The following is a 19,667-nucleotide window of genomic DNA, read 5'->3' on the forward strand; positions in this document are numbered from 1 at the left end:
TTGAATGTAACAGTCACATTTCTTAATCGACCAATAATGTGATTATAGAGGAAACAAAACGACCAGAGAGAAAAGAAACAATGATGCATCTCAGCCAGAAACCAGACCACATAACTTGCCCCAGACGTGTCTAGTCTTACTACATTGCACAGTGCAACCTTCTGAAAAACACCACTGGATGGCAGTGTATCCCATGAAATGCAGACAAATCGAATCAATAACGCCTGCGATTCTCCTGAGAGAATAATGATACTCATTTGTATCAGAGTTTGTGCTTGCTGTACAAATTAAATGACAGACAATAACTAGTTAGGGGAGCGTAGCCTGCGTTCAACAGAGTTGTAGCTTCGTTTCAGGAGGAGGGACGTTTGAAACATTTTGTAAACATTGCGCGGGTGACCATTGTCTATGAAAAGGGAATTTCATTTAAACTCCTTTTAACAATAGTTGCCTTTAATTAATGTATCGCTGTTTTACTGCTGAAAAGAATCCTGACGCTGTCATGCAGTAGCCTAGTGTCCAAATGGGGTAAAATGAAAAAAGTCTTAAGGAAAATCGTTAGAGTAAGAGTCTTCTTGCAGCCTATGGACATACTGTTTTTCTGTACGAAATGCTCACTCAAACGAAATCCAATTAGCAACGTCCCATGCAAAAATCCAGTGTGTGGAGAAAAGAACAGGAGAATAATTGAAACTGTGCAGCAATTGGCTGGGCAAACTTTGAGGCAATCTGATTGGCTTCCGCAAATTTACCTTGCAGATTATTGTTCAGACTAAACTTCAGGAAGAATTCTAGAGCGTCTCAGATGGGACAAGATTCCTTAAAGGTTTGTGCCAGGTCCGAAATATACGGCTTGACAGCAGCCATCAGTGCAGGATACTAATGTTATATTTTTGTTCGGGTCATTGGCGAGTGTTGGATTATTCTGACTGATCTCTCTTGGATTTATTTTATTTGTGTAGGCTGCACATTGCACAAATGCAATAATCAATGATAATCAACGCACATCGCTGGACCTTGTCCGAGAAAAAAAGTCTGTCCAAGGAGTACACTTTCATGAGCACAGCCAGAACTCCGTGCATCGAGGAATCAACGGGTGATTTAAAGCTCAGCGACTAAAATAATCTAAACTCCTTAATGTAAACAAAGATAACCGTAAAAATGCCAAGATACTTCCGTTTATTTTAATAGGGGGGTCTTCAAACGTAGTTTGCTGTGATTTCTGGAGTCAGAAATTCAGTTCAGCTTAGTTCGGTCCATTTGCAACAAAGGAAGAAAAAAAAGGATACTGCGGTTTTGCGAATGCATCTAGACTAAAGTGCATACAAACGCGATGCTTTCGGCGTTCGTATTGGCCTTGGTATATCTTACATGTCAAACAAGAGTTGGGTTTGGATGCCAGTTGCCTTCCGAATGGAGACCGCTCAGCGAGGGATGCCGAGCAGAGCTAGCAGAGATCATCGTGTATGCCAAGGTGCTGGCCATCCATCAAGAGGCGTACAGCAGTAGCGCGTACAACTACCTGCCCTACCAGTACGAGGGCACGGAGGACGGGCTTTTCTACTCGGCGGAAATAGAGCTGCAGTGCGACCAGGCGTGGGGCAGCATGCTTGAGGTGCCCGCCGGGTCCCGTCTCAACCTTACGGGGCTGGGCTACTTCTCGTGCCACTCGCACACGGTGTTGCAGAATAACTCCTACATCTTCTTCCTCAGGTCAGTGCGTTGCAGGCAGACACTCACGTATTTAACCCATGATTAAATGGAATAGTTGACTGTTTTTTAATTATTATGCATGGGACACAAATATGAATGGTTACCCAGATAGCCAGCGACTCCGGCCAGATCTGCGCCAATTCTGATTTCGGACCAGAATCGGTGCAGATCTGGCCCGCAGTCGCTGGCTACCCGGGTAATTAAGAGGGTAAATGGCAGTCAAAAGCACTTGCATGAAAATACTTAAGTTTATGCAGTGCCAATGTTCTAGCACCCTTAGCCCAAGCCTAAGAGACGACATGGTGTAATTTCCTAGAAAAAAGTGTATGCAGACAATTAATTATCAACGTAAAATGAAAAGTTAAGCTTCCCATTGTCGCAAACTAGTGTCTGTCAGGTAAATATTACTTCGCCCAAGTTTTATGCCTCGCGCTATCTGGCCCTCTGAGCGGAGGTCAACAAGACCATTATCCACGTTTATTAAATCTCGTAACCCACATAGCCTTGCTAAGAAGTACATTATTTGATTCTCTGTAGGCTGAGATGAGGAAAGGTCAGACCTGTGCGAATGGATAGCCTAGACAATGCTGCTTCACATTACTGCGGCTCATTGGCTGGTCATCCTGGATTAATGGGAGGAGGAGGCGGCAACTGACCTGTGCCGAAGGTGATAAGTCATAGGAGAGAGCCACAGGAGGGCGGTCCTTTAGGACTACAAATTATAACCTGCCAGAACTACAAATTATATCGGTTGTGTAGCAACACAGGTGGGTGTTGTAGTCAATCTGCTCACTGATGCTTTCCACAGACTGGGGAAGAGAATTTATGATCCCCTTGTGCAAGAGATCAAAATTTTAAGATCCACCATTTATTTATGTATTTCTAAAACCTCTAAAACTCACTTTGATAATTAATTTTATCTGAGATTAAATTAACAGTGTTACTTTGTGATTAAAAACACGAAGCAGACAAATTACTTCTCTATCTCTTACATAGTAGTATTTCTACCTGCAGTCTTATCTACATGCAATCTTTCTTTTAGCTAGAAACTTAGCTTGGTTGCTGCAGCACAAATTTCCCCACACACTGATAATTAATTTTAATGAAAACTTTCTCAAACAGAAGCCAGTGGCTGGAGCTAACTGGTACTGGGACTTACATGCAGGTGCACGAGGCAGCTTCATGATTGATTACATGCATGTTTTACTTCCATTGCCCAAGCTTGATATGACTTTAGATCTTTTCAGTTCTGCTGGGTTAAAAGGTCAAAATGATTGATACACATAGTTAGGAGCCTCAGTTCAAGGTAAAGTCCTTTCAAGCATGTAAAACAACAGTGTGTGAGGACTATATCGAATCCCCCCTCCGGATGCCATTATTAATCATTCTCTGTGCTTGATCCGTCCTTCAGTTTGGGTGGCCCTCTTGCCTGTAACTACTGAACTTTCATTAACCCAAATGATTAGAGTGTTCTAAACATTCTAATGCTGATGTAACAACCACTACTGGTAATAGGGTTAAAAGCAGGCTGTGGGTAGAATACTGTACTTTTCACCTTGAAGTTTTTGAATTGTGTTTCCAATACAATTATTAGCATGAATGTAAGTACTATTGTATGTCTACAGCATTCACATATTTATGGGAAGTAGGCCACAACAAACAAGGTGTAATATTGCATGAATTTAATTTAATTCTTTCAGGATGGATGAAAATTACAACATCCTTCCACACGGAGTCAACTTCCAGGACGCCATCTTCCCGGACACCCTGGAGAACCGCAGGACCTTCTCCAGTCTGTTCCAGTTCTCCAACTGCTCCCACAGCCAGGTCCTCCAAACCTTCAGCCCAGACTGGGAGACCCAGGAGGACAGCCGGGTAAGACCTCCACCCACCCTTCCCCCACCGCCACCACATTACGCAGGGAGTAGCATTCAGGAAACAACAGGGATTAGAAGGCCTCATTACTGTGGTGAAAGTCAACAGTTGTATTCACAACCATTCATTAGCCACATTGTGCACGGCATAGCGCCACACACAGACATGTACACACACACAGACGCACACGCAGTCGCAATATCTTAAATGCACTCAGACACATCCATGCACATTTTTCATGTTATTAATACGGGTAGTTTGTTTATGCAAAGAGCCCCCGAAAAGCTACTCTTAACGCTACTCTTAACTCAAATACCTCTCAGCTTTCACGCAGCTGGTCCCATTCGTCTAAACAGCCTCATAAACATACATGTATTACCGCTGACATTGTGGATTTGTAACAGTAGAGCACTTAGCTCAACAGAGCTATGCGCGTCACACCAGCGAAGCCAGCCCTGGAATACGTTCAATTCCCCGCTTTACTGCTTCTGTCTCCCCGAGAGATGGCAGGTGCCAACTTGCTGGTGGTTGTGTTCCAGAAGTCTCCAGATAATTGTACAGAAACTCACAGGACGCAATGCAATAACCACACAGACTGGGACCTGCTCAAACAGAGGGAACTACTGTATTTAATGCTTCCTGTCTTTTACCCAGGCTGCAGTGCTTCCTGCTCTTCTCATAGACCGAGATTATATACACCATCTTTTTTTTCCTGTATGTCTAATCTACATAGATGTGTAGTTCCTGCATTCTATGCAGGATAGTTTGTGTCTTGCAACATAGGCTACAAAGATCCATATGTTCTATGCAGGAAAAGTTTGTTTTCTGTAGCCTACTCTACACAGATGTGTAGTTCCTCTTTTCTGCACAGCGTAGTTTGTGTCTTGTAGCATAATCTACAATCTACATTGCTGCATGTTCTAAGCAGAACTGTTTGTATTCTGTAGCCTACACTGCATATACATGTAGCTTCTGTTCTGCACAGGTCACTGGTGTTTTTTACTGTGCTCTGTGTAGGTTTGCATATTTCCTGCACTACGCAGATAAGTGCTTAAAAAAAAGTTGTACAGGTGGTTTTGATTTTCTGCTGTCTTCTGGTTTTAATATTGTGGTTGTGCAATGTGTACATTGTGGTGTAGTGGTTTGGGTTGGGGCGGGGTGTGTGTGTTTTTGTGTGGGAGGGTGAGGGTGAGGTGTATGGATGTTTATGGATAGGGGTGTGTGTACAGTACTCATTAGTGCCTGAGGTCTGGGGGGTTTGTGTTTGGTGGACGTCCTTCCTTTCTCAGAAGTTCTCTTTTACGACTCGCTGAACCGTAAAACACAGCTGACCTGAGCTCTGTGCTTCCATCCTTCCTTTCACAAACCAGAGACAAGGGAAATGCAGAGAACACACATACACATGCAAACATGCATAAACATTCACACACACCCCTACACACACACACATATACACATGCAAGTATGCATAAATATTCACACACACAACCCTACACACACACACACACACCCACATACAAATGCAAGCATGCATAAACATTCACACACACACACATACAAATGCAAGCATGCATAAACATTCACTCACATACACACACACACACAAACTCAAATGCAAGCATGCATAAACATTCACACACACCCCTACACACATACACACGCACACACACACACGCATACACACACACGTATGCACACTGCAATCATTGCAACAGACAAGTGTACAGACAGCTACTTATCTCTGAAATCAACATGAGTCCTCTCATTTGGAGGAGGAAAGATTAAAGACCTGCTTCCCCATTTCTCATGGCTCCAGTACTGCCTGGTCTGAAAGCTGCCATTTTATATCCCCCCATTCTCCACCCCCCCCCCCCCCCCCCCATGAAACCTTTAAAGTTGGTCAGAGCGCCCCCTGCTGTTTATCCCAAAACACTCACAGAAAGAGAGGAATTGACAGGCCGTCCTCTTATCAGAGAGAAGGCTTTGGAAGGATAATAAATCAGATACTTTAAATGAAAGCGCTGGACTGGAATGAGCAGAATGTGCAGGAGAAATGTGCACATCTCCAGACCAGCTGTGCCGTGGCACTGTGTCAGGCCTCTCTGTCCGAGGAATGGCTAAGATCTTGTGTAATTAAGAGCACACGCACACGGGACATCAAAAGACCTTTGCCTAATTCACAGATTATGCAATGCAGATGTGTTTAACTCAGATAAGTGCTGAATCAGTTCCACAACTCTCTTTAGAATTATTTTTTTTGCTTACTTCAATATCAGCTTCACGCAAACAAACAATGAATATTAATTCCAATAAGTGTAATGCTTTATACATGGCTGCCTCCGCATGGGCCGTGTGCTTCTGCTCAGCTTTCTTTGGGGACTGCAGTTATGGTGGGCAGTGGGACGGGAACAGCAGACCAGGCATAGGAAACCCGGTCAAATCTGCTTTCAAAATGGGAGCTTCCATTGGCCTTCCATCTGTAATGCATCTCATCTTAAAAACAATTCACATGTTTTAAATTTGGATTTACATCTAATGTTGATCTCTGCAGACCCAATCCTGAATTCTGGAATGCAAGTATGCATTTTAAATTCAATTCAAATTTGAACAGTTCCATAATAATCCAGAACTGTATGAGCTTATTCACCAATTATATCAGTATATGTACTAATTATATGAAATTAATTGGCTCCTACCTCTAGACTCACTGGTTTTGTGGATCATACATAAAGATTAACCTTGTTATAATTCTGTGTGAGGGATTTAGAGAGCTTTATAATGGTGCTACATACAATAGAACTCACTCTAGCTCTCTGCAGATCAAGCTATCAGGTCACTCTACTGGACATTGATTAACACTGAGTCCTAGAAACAGCAGATTATTTCCTTCAAATTAGATTGGGATTTGTGGAACTCAGGGCTGAAGGTCTCCTGCTTGGGAGGCCTTTGCCTTCTCAAAGGGTTTTGGGGGGTGGAGGGTGGGGGGTGTTGGGCAGGGGGCGTGAGTGACCTAACATGACTGGACGTGAGTGGAATTCTTCTGATCCCCGCGCGGCTGTGATCTCAGCAGCGACTGCGAGCCGACGGCTCCTCGGGTCTCCGGAACCTTCTGCGATGGAGAGAACTCCCCGGCCTCCCACAGTGCAGGCCCCCGGCTATAATCAGGCTGAAGGTCAAATGTGTCAGGAGGAGTGTTTCCATGTCATCCCATGTCAGCCAAAAGAAGAGAAAAAAATGTTACATGCCTTTCAGGTAGCCACAGACCCGAGTAGCTAGTAACCCCGGACACTTTATCTTGGGAAAGAAGATTTGTACATTATTTGAAAGATTAGATTTTTAAAAAGATTTTTCTGAACATTAATTCCTTTTGAATTTAATCAGAAAAGCAGACACTCCATAGAGGCACCAAACATGCACACGTTCTGCTATACATAAACCTCGACACACTGAATACACTTCAGTATGATTTCACAGAATTGATTGACTGTCTCCACCAAATCTGCCGAAAGTGACGAAAAGAATGAGAAATTGAGATAGAAGGACAGACATGGAAAAGGTGGTAGCGAGTGCTCAGTTGGGAAGCAGGCCTGTTGCGTTCTGCCGAGCGCTTTTCCTGTGGGAAAGCAGAATTTACACAGTCGCAGACCCAGCACCCAGTGCGATGTTAATGGGACCGTTTTTTACTCTCTCACTGCCGAGAGTCCTGGATCTGTTCCACACTGCCACAGCGGCACGCACCTTCAGCATGGCTAATATAATACGCTTTTGCCTACCGATTTCTCAAAACGCCTCCTATTTTTCACCCGTCGGGAGTCCCGGAATGTGGAGTGAATCCGCAGTCACGTTCCCCCCCCCCCCTTTTGAATCCTTGACTCCGAATTTCACTGTGAAGAATGGCATTCCCTCCTTTGTTGCCCGGAATGCAAATGGAGCAGTTTCAAAATGTGTTTTCTTGGGAGAGTGTTTTCTTCTGAAGAGTGAGCGTTTGGCGGAAGAGTGCACTTTAGCGCAGTGTGAGGTTGAGATGGTAATGGCTCCAGAGATATTCAGACGGCTTTCTCCTTCCTCCTGCAGTAGCTGTTTTCAGCATTTCTCCTGGGTATGATTAATAGCCTTTTATCTTTAAAAATAAATGGATAAAAGGATTTTAATCTAATTTGTCATTTAATAAAGTATTTCCATTTTGCTGCTGAAAGGAGAATGAAATGTGAATGATACTCTGTAGTAGTAATAATCTATTATTCATGACAAAGATTGCATTATGTTATAAAGCCCATTTTACTGGATGGAAGTGGGTGTTGGAGAAGCTATGTTTTTGCATTGGTTTACGCTTTTGTTTCAGGTACATTTCAGGTTGCGGTGCACTGTGATGTTTTTGTTTTCTTCAAAACTCAATATTGTCAAATTTATGTTAATTGCTGTGTTCAGAAACATTAATTTTATTAGACATTGAAAACCTGGCACAAAGTCTCCGATCTAGCTCTGTCAGTGTGAGATAAGAGCGATGCTACTGCCACAGGCCGCCCAGAGGCAATCTGGGTGATTTCCCACAGTTCACAGCACCAACTAAATGCCAACTCTGGCCCAGGATCGACAAATCGCTCTGTGTCTGTGCAGTTTATTTACATAGATAATGAGTTGGCCATGATGTGAAACAGCATCCTGAATGTTCCACTTCTCTCTCAGATACGTGCTGCTGGAAACTCCTGCCAGAATGGCATCCTCTTATTATAGTAAAGGTATTCATAGACATACTGTACATAGACATTCGACAAGGCTGAGCATTGCTTGAGCACGAGGTTGCATTTGCTGACAGATGTGGAAAGAGGAACCCAATTGGATACATATAAGATATACATTCAAACAGAGCAGGACTGGGAGTCTCAACACGGGACATACAGTGTCACATAACCATGAGGAACTGCATAGATTATTAAAGAAACAAGAATAGTCAACCCTCTTTCACCTTAATTCATTCTTACATATTCTGATTTAGATTCTGACTCTCTCTCTATCTCTTATCCTCTCACTCACTCACTCACTCTCTATCTCTCTCTGTCCTCATCTCTGTTATTCCTACTCACACACACAACATACACCCTAAAAGAATGAAGTCTATATACTGGACTAAATTCAGCTAGAAAAGGCTGCCCACCTTTCTTTTCTTTTCTGTTCTCACTGCTTCTGCCCTCACATCTTTCCCTAACCCTTAACATCCCAGTCCTTCTACTGTGCACCACCTCTTCCCCTAACCCTAACATCCCGGTCCTTCTGCTGTACACCAGCGGGTGCTTACAAAACTGCTCTGACATCTGGGAGGAAGCAGATGAGGTTAACATATGCAGTACAATAGTAGTCGCACCAAAATGATTTAGCAGAAGAGGCTGCTTTGCCCCCACTGCTCCCGTTTAGAGAGAGGAAGATTGAAGGTGATTGTTTGTACCTTTCTGTTTTTATTTCCGAAAAGCAGCAAGTTTATTTTCTTGCATTCTGCATGTTGGCTTGTCGCGATTCCCTTGTGAATCATCGGGGTATATTATGTTCCTGCCAAACGCTCAGGCTTATTTCTGGGTAAAAGCTCTGAAGAGATTATGCACACAAGACAAATGTTGAGTCCTCAGTCTGCTCCAGAAAGGTGAAATTATTCACTTGATAACTTTATTTGCTTTGTATTTAACAGGCCCCAGAAGCACAAAGAAATGATCACCGTATTATGCTTGATTTGCATTCCAATTTTCTACATGTACATTTTGCCACCAGCCCCTTAATTTGCCTAAATAATACATTAAATAACACATTTAGAATCTCTGGAAACTACAGATTAAGACAATGCCTCAACAGTTGAACATTTTAAGAGAAGTATTACAAAGTTCACAGAGCCATGAATACCTGAGCATACTTCCTGGGTGGAAAGAAATTATGAATAAACAAATAACCACTAAAGTAACAAGGAGAACAGGCTATTCCCAGATTAATACATGCTCTTTTAATTAAGCGTTTCATTTCCCAACAAGGAATGCAGAACGGCACCTGAGGTTAATTGTGATTAATGAAACAGATGATCAGATGTTTGCAACGTTTCAGGCAATCTTTGGGACGACCCTAGAGACAGGACCCCGTGGTGTAGAGATCCCAGTGGCATTGTCAGGCAGTAGCCTGTGGAAGAACGGCTGTGACTTCCTGGCGTAGGTTGATCTGACACTAAAAAACTTCTCAAAACCATACTGCAGTGTTGTAAGAGCTGAGTGAAGTTGCTGCAATGTTGCAGGAAGGTTATGATAATGTTGCAGGTCAGCTTGAGGGTAATTCCTGGTCCTGTGTGGCAGACCACGGTGTCCAGCGAGCGTGTCTCATTATCACGTAATTAACGACAGGACTGAAAACCCCATTGTGTTTCTCTCTCTGTTCAAATGTCTTGGGTCAACAGTGGAAAAAAACCACGTGATGATGGGGTTCGGAGAGTGATTTCTTCTGGTGCGTGGATTGACCTAACAACAAACCCCCATCAGGCCTTTTCGGCTAGATAGCTGACCAGTATCATTTCCAAATATAGGCCCAAAGTTAAATCAATACCGTGACCTTCCGGATGACGGCGGATAACAAGGCAGCCCCTGATCCGAGCCCAAGCAGGCTGCAGGCCGTCTGACGAACACAGGAAGCTGTTATCTTTAACAGGTCAGGGATTTGAGATTCACGGCAGGGGTCCGCAGCTTTGAGTCCACGCCTGCCCACTGGGAGTAAGCCATAGCTGGAATGTGAAGCAGTAGCCAGAATTTGGCCAATCACTCCGTCTGAACTTCCTTTTGTTTGGAATAGCGCGGATGAAGTGGCCTGGATAAGCGTGTCTGGGTCTGGAAGCTTCTTTACACACATTCTTCCTGGCATTGTTTATTTTTTTATCAGAAGTATTTCACAGAGTAGGAATCTGTGTCAGCTGTAGGTTCTGCTTGAATGGAAGTGATGGTCAAGATGAAGATGTGGCAAGCACTGTAGTCATTGTAATGGCGCAACAACATTAGGACTTAGCTAGCATGTCTGTTTTGTAAGTTAGTGGAAATTTAAGATTCAGTTAGATTCAGTGCAGGAAGTGGAAAACGTTTCTAGATATTTCTAGCTAAACTCCTAGCTGTAGACCCAAACTGGTGTACATGATATCCTGACACTTGAGTACATACTCACGACAATACGTATACGTAGATACTGGAGAAACGTAATGAAGGCTTGTGTTGTGAGACAGTCACAGTGATGCCTCTTTTGGTTCACCGCTCTACCTCTCCAATGTGAGTCCGTTGAGAATTTTCCCAGTTTCTCGCCGGAGTAAAGACTGATCACCTCGGACATCGGCACGCTCCAGTGCACACTCCCTCTGCTGTGTACTCGCCCTCAGTCAGGCTGCACAGAGTGCCGTAGCGTAATTAGATTAGCTTTCCCTCTGTGCTCATTTTCTGCACCCATGGAGTTCTGATGGGAAATGTTTCAATAGCCCAAGAACTGGCACTGCAGTGTGTTCTGCACTTCTTTCGCAAAGGGCGTTCTTCTCTGGCACCTGATAGAAATGTCCGAACATCTGCCTCCTGTTTTCAGGGGCTGGCCAGGGGCATGGATGTAATCTTTTAAAGTCTGGGTTTAATAAATCATCGCAGAGGGAATTGGCACAGAATAGCAGGAAAGTGAGGTCAGTAGAAGTCAACAAAAAGTTGATTTTATTTGTTATAGTGCAGCTGGGAACATAATATAGTCTAGACCTTCAGACCTCAACCCAGAGAATTCCTGTTATAAAAAGGCCATGAATTTGGTTTGAATAATTTAACATAATTATGCAGGTTTCTTTGTTATCATGACTAGTCTCTTCAATAGAAATACTGTTTCATTAGATTTTATTTCATTTAACAGGAAGCTTTATTCCCTCATAAAAAATTTATATACGTATTCTCTCATTCTCTCATGCAAGGGACCACACAGCCAGGCCTAATCCCCTTGTACAGTGTGCCCACGGGAGTCCAGTAATGTCCAAACAGTCTGTGTGTATAGAAACGGGTAATCTGCTAGTACACCAGGACTAACAGAGAGGCGGCATAGGAGGTAGCATGGCTGATATAATGGCAATTTCACCTTTATCACTTATATTGTAATGTACATCACAGTATGACAGCGTGATATGGGAAACCTTATTTTCTTGAATAATGGTGACTGGATTGGTTTCAAAACCCTCATTATCTGTGCTTTGTCTGTTCCACCTCCCAGCCCCCTTCCCCCTCACACCCCTATTTACCAAGGCCCTACTTCACCCTTGTCAAGCAAAGAGGATTATATTTTGGGGGGTAACTCCTGTCCAATGGCAAGGAGCAAATGGGAAGCATAGAGATTGCGTCTGAGTTTTTTTTCCTTGGATGGCGGGAAAATTCACATAGGTATTTGCAGGGGTGGGGGGTGGGCGGAGACGGGGAGAGTGGGAGGGAACTTCGGTTTTTCAACAACACGTTAATTGCTCTTGAATAGAGGTTTTGGGAAGGAGCAACCCATTCTCCTGTGGTTTTCAAAGCCACTGTGAATGCACCCAAACCAACAAACATCTGCATTCCTCATGCAAATTCTATTAACGTGCCAAGTCCACAGCATTTAACAAGCAAGGAACGGTCGGTCAGAATACGGTTTCAATTAACTCGAGAATGAATGCACTATCTATGCAAATCTGTCAGTACAAATAAATATTCTCTCAGAAAAGTCTGTGTGTATGCGTGCCAGTCAGGACAGTGAGTATGCGAACATGTTCAGTCGCTAACTTTTGCTGTGACAGAGGTTCAGTTAGAGCCTGGATAAGGAAGGGCCTGTCGATATATCTGTCTGTATATGTCTGTTAGTCTGTAGCCCATAACACCATGTGTTGCTAGAGAAGTCTCCTGTGTTGTTTCAGATGTGGGTATTGTGTTTCAACGGAAGTGTCACCACCCTTTCTGGCTTGGAACGGTTAGATACACCGGTGCTCCAGGAAGCTTTTCATTATGCCTGTGTATGTGCAACACACACACACACACACACCACACACACACATACACACACACGCACACACACATACATACACACACACACACACGCACTCACACACACACACACAAAGACACACATAGACACACACACACACACACGCACACACACACACACACACACATAATGCGAATATGAAAGAGGTCCTCTCCGGCCCCACTGTATACCCGTAAAGGTGACTCGGTCACAGGTGCAATGCCCTGTGCAATGTCCAGGCTTATCTTGTGGAAAACCAGGTGTTCTAGAGACCTCTAATTAAATCTGAGAAGTTTCTATAAGAAATGCTGCAGACTGGCCTTGTCCAGAATGGCAGCCCTGGTACTCCAGATTCCATCATTGATTCACTGCTCGTAAGTGGCTAATTTCATAGCAGTGTTCACTATGAACATAGGCCTTTAATGCAGAGCTCTACAGTGCTCCCATTAAGAGCATTTGCTCCAATGAATTGATGAATGCAAACTGGAAAATTGGAATGGATTAGTGTGCTCCTGGAAAATATGTTAGCATAGAGCCCTGTAGGTACAAGCCTGCCCTTAGCAGTATGACAACATTTTTGGGCCAGGTTAGGGCAAGTTTAGGCCAGCCAGTGTTCCTCAGGTTGCCACTAGATTCCCTCTCCCAGTTTGGGCCAGTTATCAGTGGGAGGTATACCTGATCCCCAATCCCTGTTGGCTCTCACCTGTAGTTTTGTGCTACTTGTCTTGTAGGATGTAAAACAATCCGTGCCCATATTTCTGCTGTAGTTCTCCTTGCATGAGTGTGCTGGCAATAACCGGGGAGGTACATTTTATCATTCCAAATTTAAGAGGAAAAGGGATGACAATTTGTTCAAGAATTGCATCATTGATGGACTGGTTGCCAGATTGATGACCAATCTAGGAGTCCTTTGTCTAAGTCTGTAAGATAATAAGAGGGGTCGCAGACTGACTGCGATTCCATCACCATGAAGTCCTGTCTCATTCCCCCCAGAGGGTTTGGCTGTCTCCATCTCCGGCCATGATGTCAGACATTTTGTTTACTCATCGCTTTGTCACCAATGAGAAAGGAGGAAGTTAGAAATCAGAGTGCTGGTTGTTGGACAAAATTCTATCACACACTTAGGACCTGATTTACTAAAACCTTTTTTACTAAGACTGACCGGTGCCATTAGTTTTAGCACCTGCAAAACTAGTAGCAGCTAATGATTGGTGCAAAACAAATGCTGTGACCAATCATTGGTCCTGTTATTGGTTTTGAATATGCTGAAAGGTTTGGCTCATGTTAAAGGCCTTTTAATGTCGCAGTGGCAGCAGTAGCCTAAGTCTGATGTTCACATGAGCTGGTGAATCCGTGATTGGCCATACCACAGGGATAGAGTAATGCCGCACTGATTCAGCTGCACTGATGGTTCAGACACACTTTCTACCAATATAAAAAACAAGTGTATAAAACAGTGCTATGAACAGAAAGGCAAGAGACACTTGTCTGAGATGAGATAGCAGTGACAGCGTGTTTCCCGTTCGATCAGATAAGGCTGTTCTGAAGCTGTCAGATGCATAACACGGTCTGTCAGCGGGGATCACGTCAGAACATGCAGGAGACACAGGTCTGGGTCCACACTCACAGAATGAGAGGGCTCCATTGTCTGGCCGCTTCACCACAAGCCTGTCAGATGTGCTCAGGAACAGACGTTTAAGAGTCCCTTTCTGCAACAGCACGGCCACATCGCATGAAAGGGGGGTTTGAGTCAGTGGGCAAGATTTCATCAAGGCACTGAGCCAGCTGGATGGGATCTCTCTCTCTTTTGCTCTCTCTGTCTCTTCATCTCTCTCTATCTCTCACTCTCCCTCTCTCTCACTCTTGTATACTGAATTACATAACTCTGGGTAAAGGACATTAGGACAGGCATTAGAGGACAGCCTCGCAGTTTGTGAGGGCACCTCCACAGCTAGGGTGACTTGGGGAGAAGTGAGGCGTTGGCAGAGACTGGCAGAGACTGCAGAGACTGGCAGAGACTGCAGAGACTGGCAGAGATGGGCAGAGACTGGCAGAGACTGGCGGAAACTGGCTGGATTCTGGGAGAGTACGGCAGGCTTTGCCTGGCCTGGAGCAGGGTGTGATGAAGCAGGCCAGTGAAAGGCCCTTTAAGGTAATTGTAGAAAATGTTTGTGTTTCAGCATCTCTTTCTCTCTGTTACTCTCTCTATACTCACTGTTTGTCATGTATGTCCGTTTTTCATTAACTGCAGTCAACAACTGATCACACTGATTGATCACATTCTGATTCTCGTGGAGCTGTAAGCCAGCTGTGCTGGAAGAATAACACTTTGTCCGGGTTGACTCATTAACAGGTGTGTGTGTGGGGGGGGGGGGAGGTTGGTGACAGGTCTGAGGTCTGGTCAGGAGATGGCTGGCTACTGTGGGAAGTAGTGAGGTCAGAGATCAGCCTTTGAACTAAGGCTATATTAGACTAATTAGTTGATACCAGCAGACACAGAACCGATACTCTCAATGAGGAAGTTAATGGACAGTTGTTTAGAGTCAGGTGTGCCATCTTTATGTACAGTCTATTTCTTGGATGACAGTTATGAAATGATCTTCCCAAAGTCTGGATCATATTCCCCACCCCTACTTTATGCATTAACCATTATGTAGGGAAGGATGATTACGTTTGCTTACATTTGGTTATGTGAAATTGGGTCAAATCGGAAATCGGATACTGGCTCTGCGTTGGTACAACTGCTCTGAACAGTCTAAAGAGTAAAACCCCTTTGAATCAGAACAGATAAGTGAAGAAGCCTTATATTACAGTAGGGAATTACATTAGGGAATGTATATGCACATGGATTATGTATATTTGGGCAAATACAACATGAAACGGGTACGCAGAACAGAATGCACTGTTGATAGTGAAGCTGTTGGGCCCTGTGGTTCAACCTGAGGGTAGAGGTCCTTTTATAGCATCACAATCGGCCATTAACCAGCCTCCCGAAACGGCATCACCCAGAGATGTCACCGCGGGGTGACCGGGCCCCCTTACGCCAAATCCCCCCGCCCTCCCGTCACCCTGCACGACCCTGCGGGTTGACCCCTGTGTTGGACGAGTTGCCCCGTCACTGACGTGGAAAATCGGAGTCCCCTCCACTGGGCCAGATGAAAGCCCCGTCCGCAATCCAGTGGCCCTGAGAGAAAGGAGGCCCCCACAAAACCCCCGCTGGAAGGGGCAGTGACCCAGGGCAGGGACCCCCAATATGGGGGGGCAGGTTGTTTGAGGGCCAGGGGGGTGGGGTGGTGGTAAGAGAACAGCCGTAGGCTTTGTACAGGCCCCTCTCTTCAGGGCTGGGGCTATTGTGAGGGTAAGGTTGTTAACGGCGACGCATTTCTCACTCACCGCATGGGACTGGAGCCCTGCTAATCGAGCTCCGCTAATTCCCACCACCACCCCCACCCCCCTGTCCGTTAACATGGAGATTGTGACCGGGGCACAGTGGCAGCCCCTGGCGCACCCCACGAAAGCAGTACCCACTGCACCCCCTCATTAAACAGTAACAAGCAAACAGGGGACCCTATACTGTATCTACTGTCGCTTTGGTTGGACTCTCAGAAATGAGCAGGACACCCATCCCAAGAATAAGCAGATATTTACTGGTTCTGACAGTTGCTGGTCCCACTGAGGAAAAGCCTGTGGAAGAAAGGGGTGCTGACCTGCAGTTGTCGGTCATTAAAACATGCAGAGTGGCTGACCCTTTGGCATTCATGCATTAGCAGCCAATCTATTAAAACAACACGGTAAAATATCTCTCTCAATCCGCCCTTCTCTCGATCTTCATCCTGCTCTTTGTCCATCGCTTATGTCCCCTCATTACATTTCCACACGGTTATAAGCTCCCTGCCCTGCTATTTCTGCCATGGCAACCAAATCCATTCAAAACCAGCTCAGTAATGCATAGTACACAATCATTACCGTAGCCTTATAACAACACATAGGTGTCGATGGTGCAACATGAACATCATGAGAAAGGGCGATACTCTGCACACTGCATATGCTGCTCCTTAAATCAATAGTTTATTATTCAGCACTACATTACAATTTGTTGTATTCATTTTTCTATGGTACAAATGAAATGCCCACACCTATGTAATGGAAAAACCTTTCCATTCTTTATTACATTAAATGTGATAAAGAATCTTTATCACATTTAATGTGGTAATGCAACACTGCACCTCGATACAGATGTATGACTCAAGTCATAGCCCTCTGTCATTTTTATTTTATTTATTAAGCAGCATTAAGAAAATGTTGGGATTGTTTTCTTGTGTGGGTTTCAGTCCTCTGCCACCAAGCTGCCAATGGAGCTTCTATTTCAAGCCATGTGTCAAACAATCATTCAATTAATTGTGGCAATCACCTCCGTTAATCGTTCAATTACCACTTAATCAGGCACTCGGGAGGAAGAACAGGGCGATATGTGTAGACACTTATTCGATGTCAAATTCAATATTGTGTATTAGGCGATGCTACACTAAATGGAAATATTCGCCAGGAGCAAAATGGAAAAATTGCCTTTCTTTGAGGAACTAGGAAATGTTTATGCAAATTGATTGTGCAAACATAGAAGAATTGTTTTTCTTTGAGGAGGTTGGAAATGTTGAAATAAAATGAGCAATCTGCTGTACGGCTTTGAGAAACGTATCGTAAAGTGGGAAAAAAGAAAACAGGCTGTTCGCAGTCGGGGCACGTCACTAAAATCAGGGGGCAGAAAAACAGGTCAGTTCAGTGCTATAAATTCTCCCTTTACATCTGTCACCATTGTCAGCTGGTTTATTATGTCTTCTTTTATGTATTGACTTTGATGTAGTTAAAGCTACCCATAAGAGGACACGCTTTGGGGTGAGACTGTGTGGTCCAGCCCACAGGGCTGCCAACTGTCAGGCCCATGTACGGGTCCCCTGGGGTGGCCAAGGACTGCAACACCTCCTGTATTACGATCCCATCTTTAACGTGTAACCTTCTCAGCTTTCCCCCCTTTGAATAACGGAAAAATACAAAAGGTACAAGGTACACTTCACTTAGCATCAACAAAATTCAAACTGACAAGAGGTATTGGCAATTATTTTTCATTTTGTTCATCATTTTGAAGTGATGCTCGAGATTTTTACTGGTCGCTGTTCATAAGCCTCATTCATGAGCCTCCCAAATATCCTAAATATCCTCCTACAGTAAATGTCAGTCAAAGCTCATATGTTGCAATTCAATTCAGAGGTTGCTTCCTCCACGTTTTCAGATATTATTCATACCTTTCATTGTTTAAAGCACCTGATATTTTCTGACAAAACAATACAATAGAATGAAAGAATGCATATAATTGACGTTCAGTGAAATTCATCTCACCACGAGCGTCAAACAATACCACATCGGATAGAACTGCAATCAAAAACTTATAACAAATATAATTGGTATTTATATATTTTGGTTCAAATTTAGTATGAAATGCTTAAAACTATTTATTGATAAGTGTTTGATACTGTTTGATACCTTTGTGCAGTACCTTGTTTTTTTATTTTTTTTTATTTTAAATTTTTCAATATCCCAATTTGGTAGGCAATTATTCTGTTCCAATTATTCACATTAGCTGTGGATAAACTGCTTACGACCCCGTCCCTCGACGGCCCAGAGAGATCTGGTGATCCAGAGAATGACACCCTTCTTCAAGCCGTATCGTCTCATAGGCCAATGACCGTGATTCCGAGGCGACCGGGGGGCTGTTGTACACCGCGATCCTACTAACCCCTGCCGAGTCCCTCCCTCGGAGTGCCGAGACAATTATGCTGCTCCACATGAGCCGGCCAAACTAGGCTTTATCAGGACCGGGAATCAAACCCCAGACCTCGGTGTGCAACTGCAACAAAGGTCCGATGCTTTAGCCGTGTGCCACCACGGCTCCTCGCAGTACTTATTTCAGCGGTTTGTTTTTTTGCGCTGTCTCTCTCCTCAGCTCCTGTGCTCGTCGGTGCAGCTGGCTCTGTTTGAGGAAGAGGAGCGGGTGAGGAAGCTTCAGCAGCGCATGGTGCAGCTGGAGAAGCGGAACAGGCAGCTGAAGGAGCGCGTGCGGAAGGTGAAGCGCTCGCTCCGGCAGGCGCGCAGGAGCGGCCAGCGCGCCGAGAGGGACAACAAGGAGCTGCGCAACAAAATGGCTGCCACCCTCCGGCAGGCCGGGCACCACCTCAACGCCGTCGAGCAGGACGACTCGCCCCACCGCTACGCCACGGGGAAGTGAGCGAGGCCAGGAGGGGGGGGAGGGGGGGTCGCCTGGGTGCTCCCCAAAACGCCTCCCACCCTTCTCTTCCCTCTCCCCCCGGCATCCGACCCAAGTCCAAGTTCCCAGACTTTTCTAGAAGGCTGCTGGGCGGTCTCTGTCCCTCCACATTATACAGACTAACAGAGCCCCCCCCCCTGGGGGAAAGAAGTCACAGTCCGCCCGTATTATTCTCGCCGCACGTCAGGGTTATTTCTCTATGTACGCCACACAGCTCGTGCGCTGCCTCTCTATAAGTTGCTGAACATAATTGTTCTGCCACACATTCAGCATTATTAAAGCTTTTTATCTTCCTGCCTTTAAAAATTGGAAATGGCTGAACTTTCAAGTACACGCACTAAGGACCCCATACATTCACAAAGGCTGTTTTACATTTTCTAGTTAATTACATTAAGTGGTAAATGTTATTAACATATTTTCATGCTAATTACTTAAAATGTAATTTGCTTTTTTTTTTTTTTACTCACCAAAATAAAAGTGGGATATTTTATTGAGCAAGTCTCTTATTTCCTATGCCGCAGAGATATGAGATTGGCCATTTTGAGTGCTTCTTCTTTAATGTGATGACATTTAAAAATGATCTCCACCCTTCCTTCCACAGCTCTTGCTATGCTTCACACAATAATATGTGTGAAAAATGTTTTGCATAGATATATGAAAAGTATTTAATGAAGGGATCACCAACTATCAGTGTTCAGTGAGCGCATACGAATGACTGCAATTGCATATTAAGCATGAT

At 44.4% G+C, this 19,667-nt stretch overlaps 1 protein-coding gene across 2 annotated transcripts; it reads left to right on the forward strand.

Annotated features, from left to right (window-relative positions):
• Window positions 1–777: 777 nt before the first annotated feature.
• ccdc3a (coiled-coil domain containing 3a) lies at window positions 778–19,422 on the forward strand. Of its 2 annotated transcripts, XM_061252777.1 has the most exons (4): window positions 778–826; window positions 963–1,713; window positions 3,414–3,588; window positions 18,608–19,422. In XM_061252777.1, exons 2-4 carry the CDS (start codon window positions 1,334–1,336, stop codon window positions 18,887–18,889), a joined length of 837 nt encoding a protein of 278 aa, XP_061108761.1. In that variant the 5' UTR covers window positions 778–826; window positions 963–1,333; the 3' UTR covers window positions 18,890–19,422. The 2 variants fall into 2 exon arrangements, with proteins under 2 accessions (XP_061108761.1, XP_061108760.1); XM_061252776.1 differs by having other exon boundaries at window positions 784–1,713.
• Window positions 19,423–19,667: the final 245 nt, after the last annotated feature.

This window comes from Conger conger, chromosome 8, assembly GCF_963514075.1.
Source record: "Conger conger chromosome 8, fConCon1.1, whole genome shotgun sequence".
Lineage (NCBI taxonomy): Eukaryota > Metazoa > Chordata > Actinopteri > Anguilliformes > Congridae > Conger > Conger conger.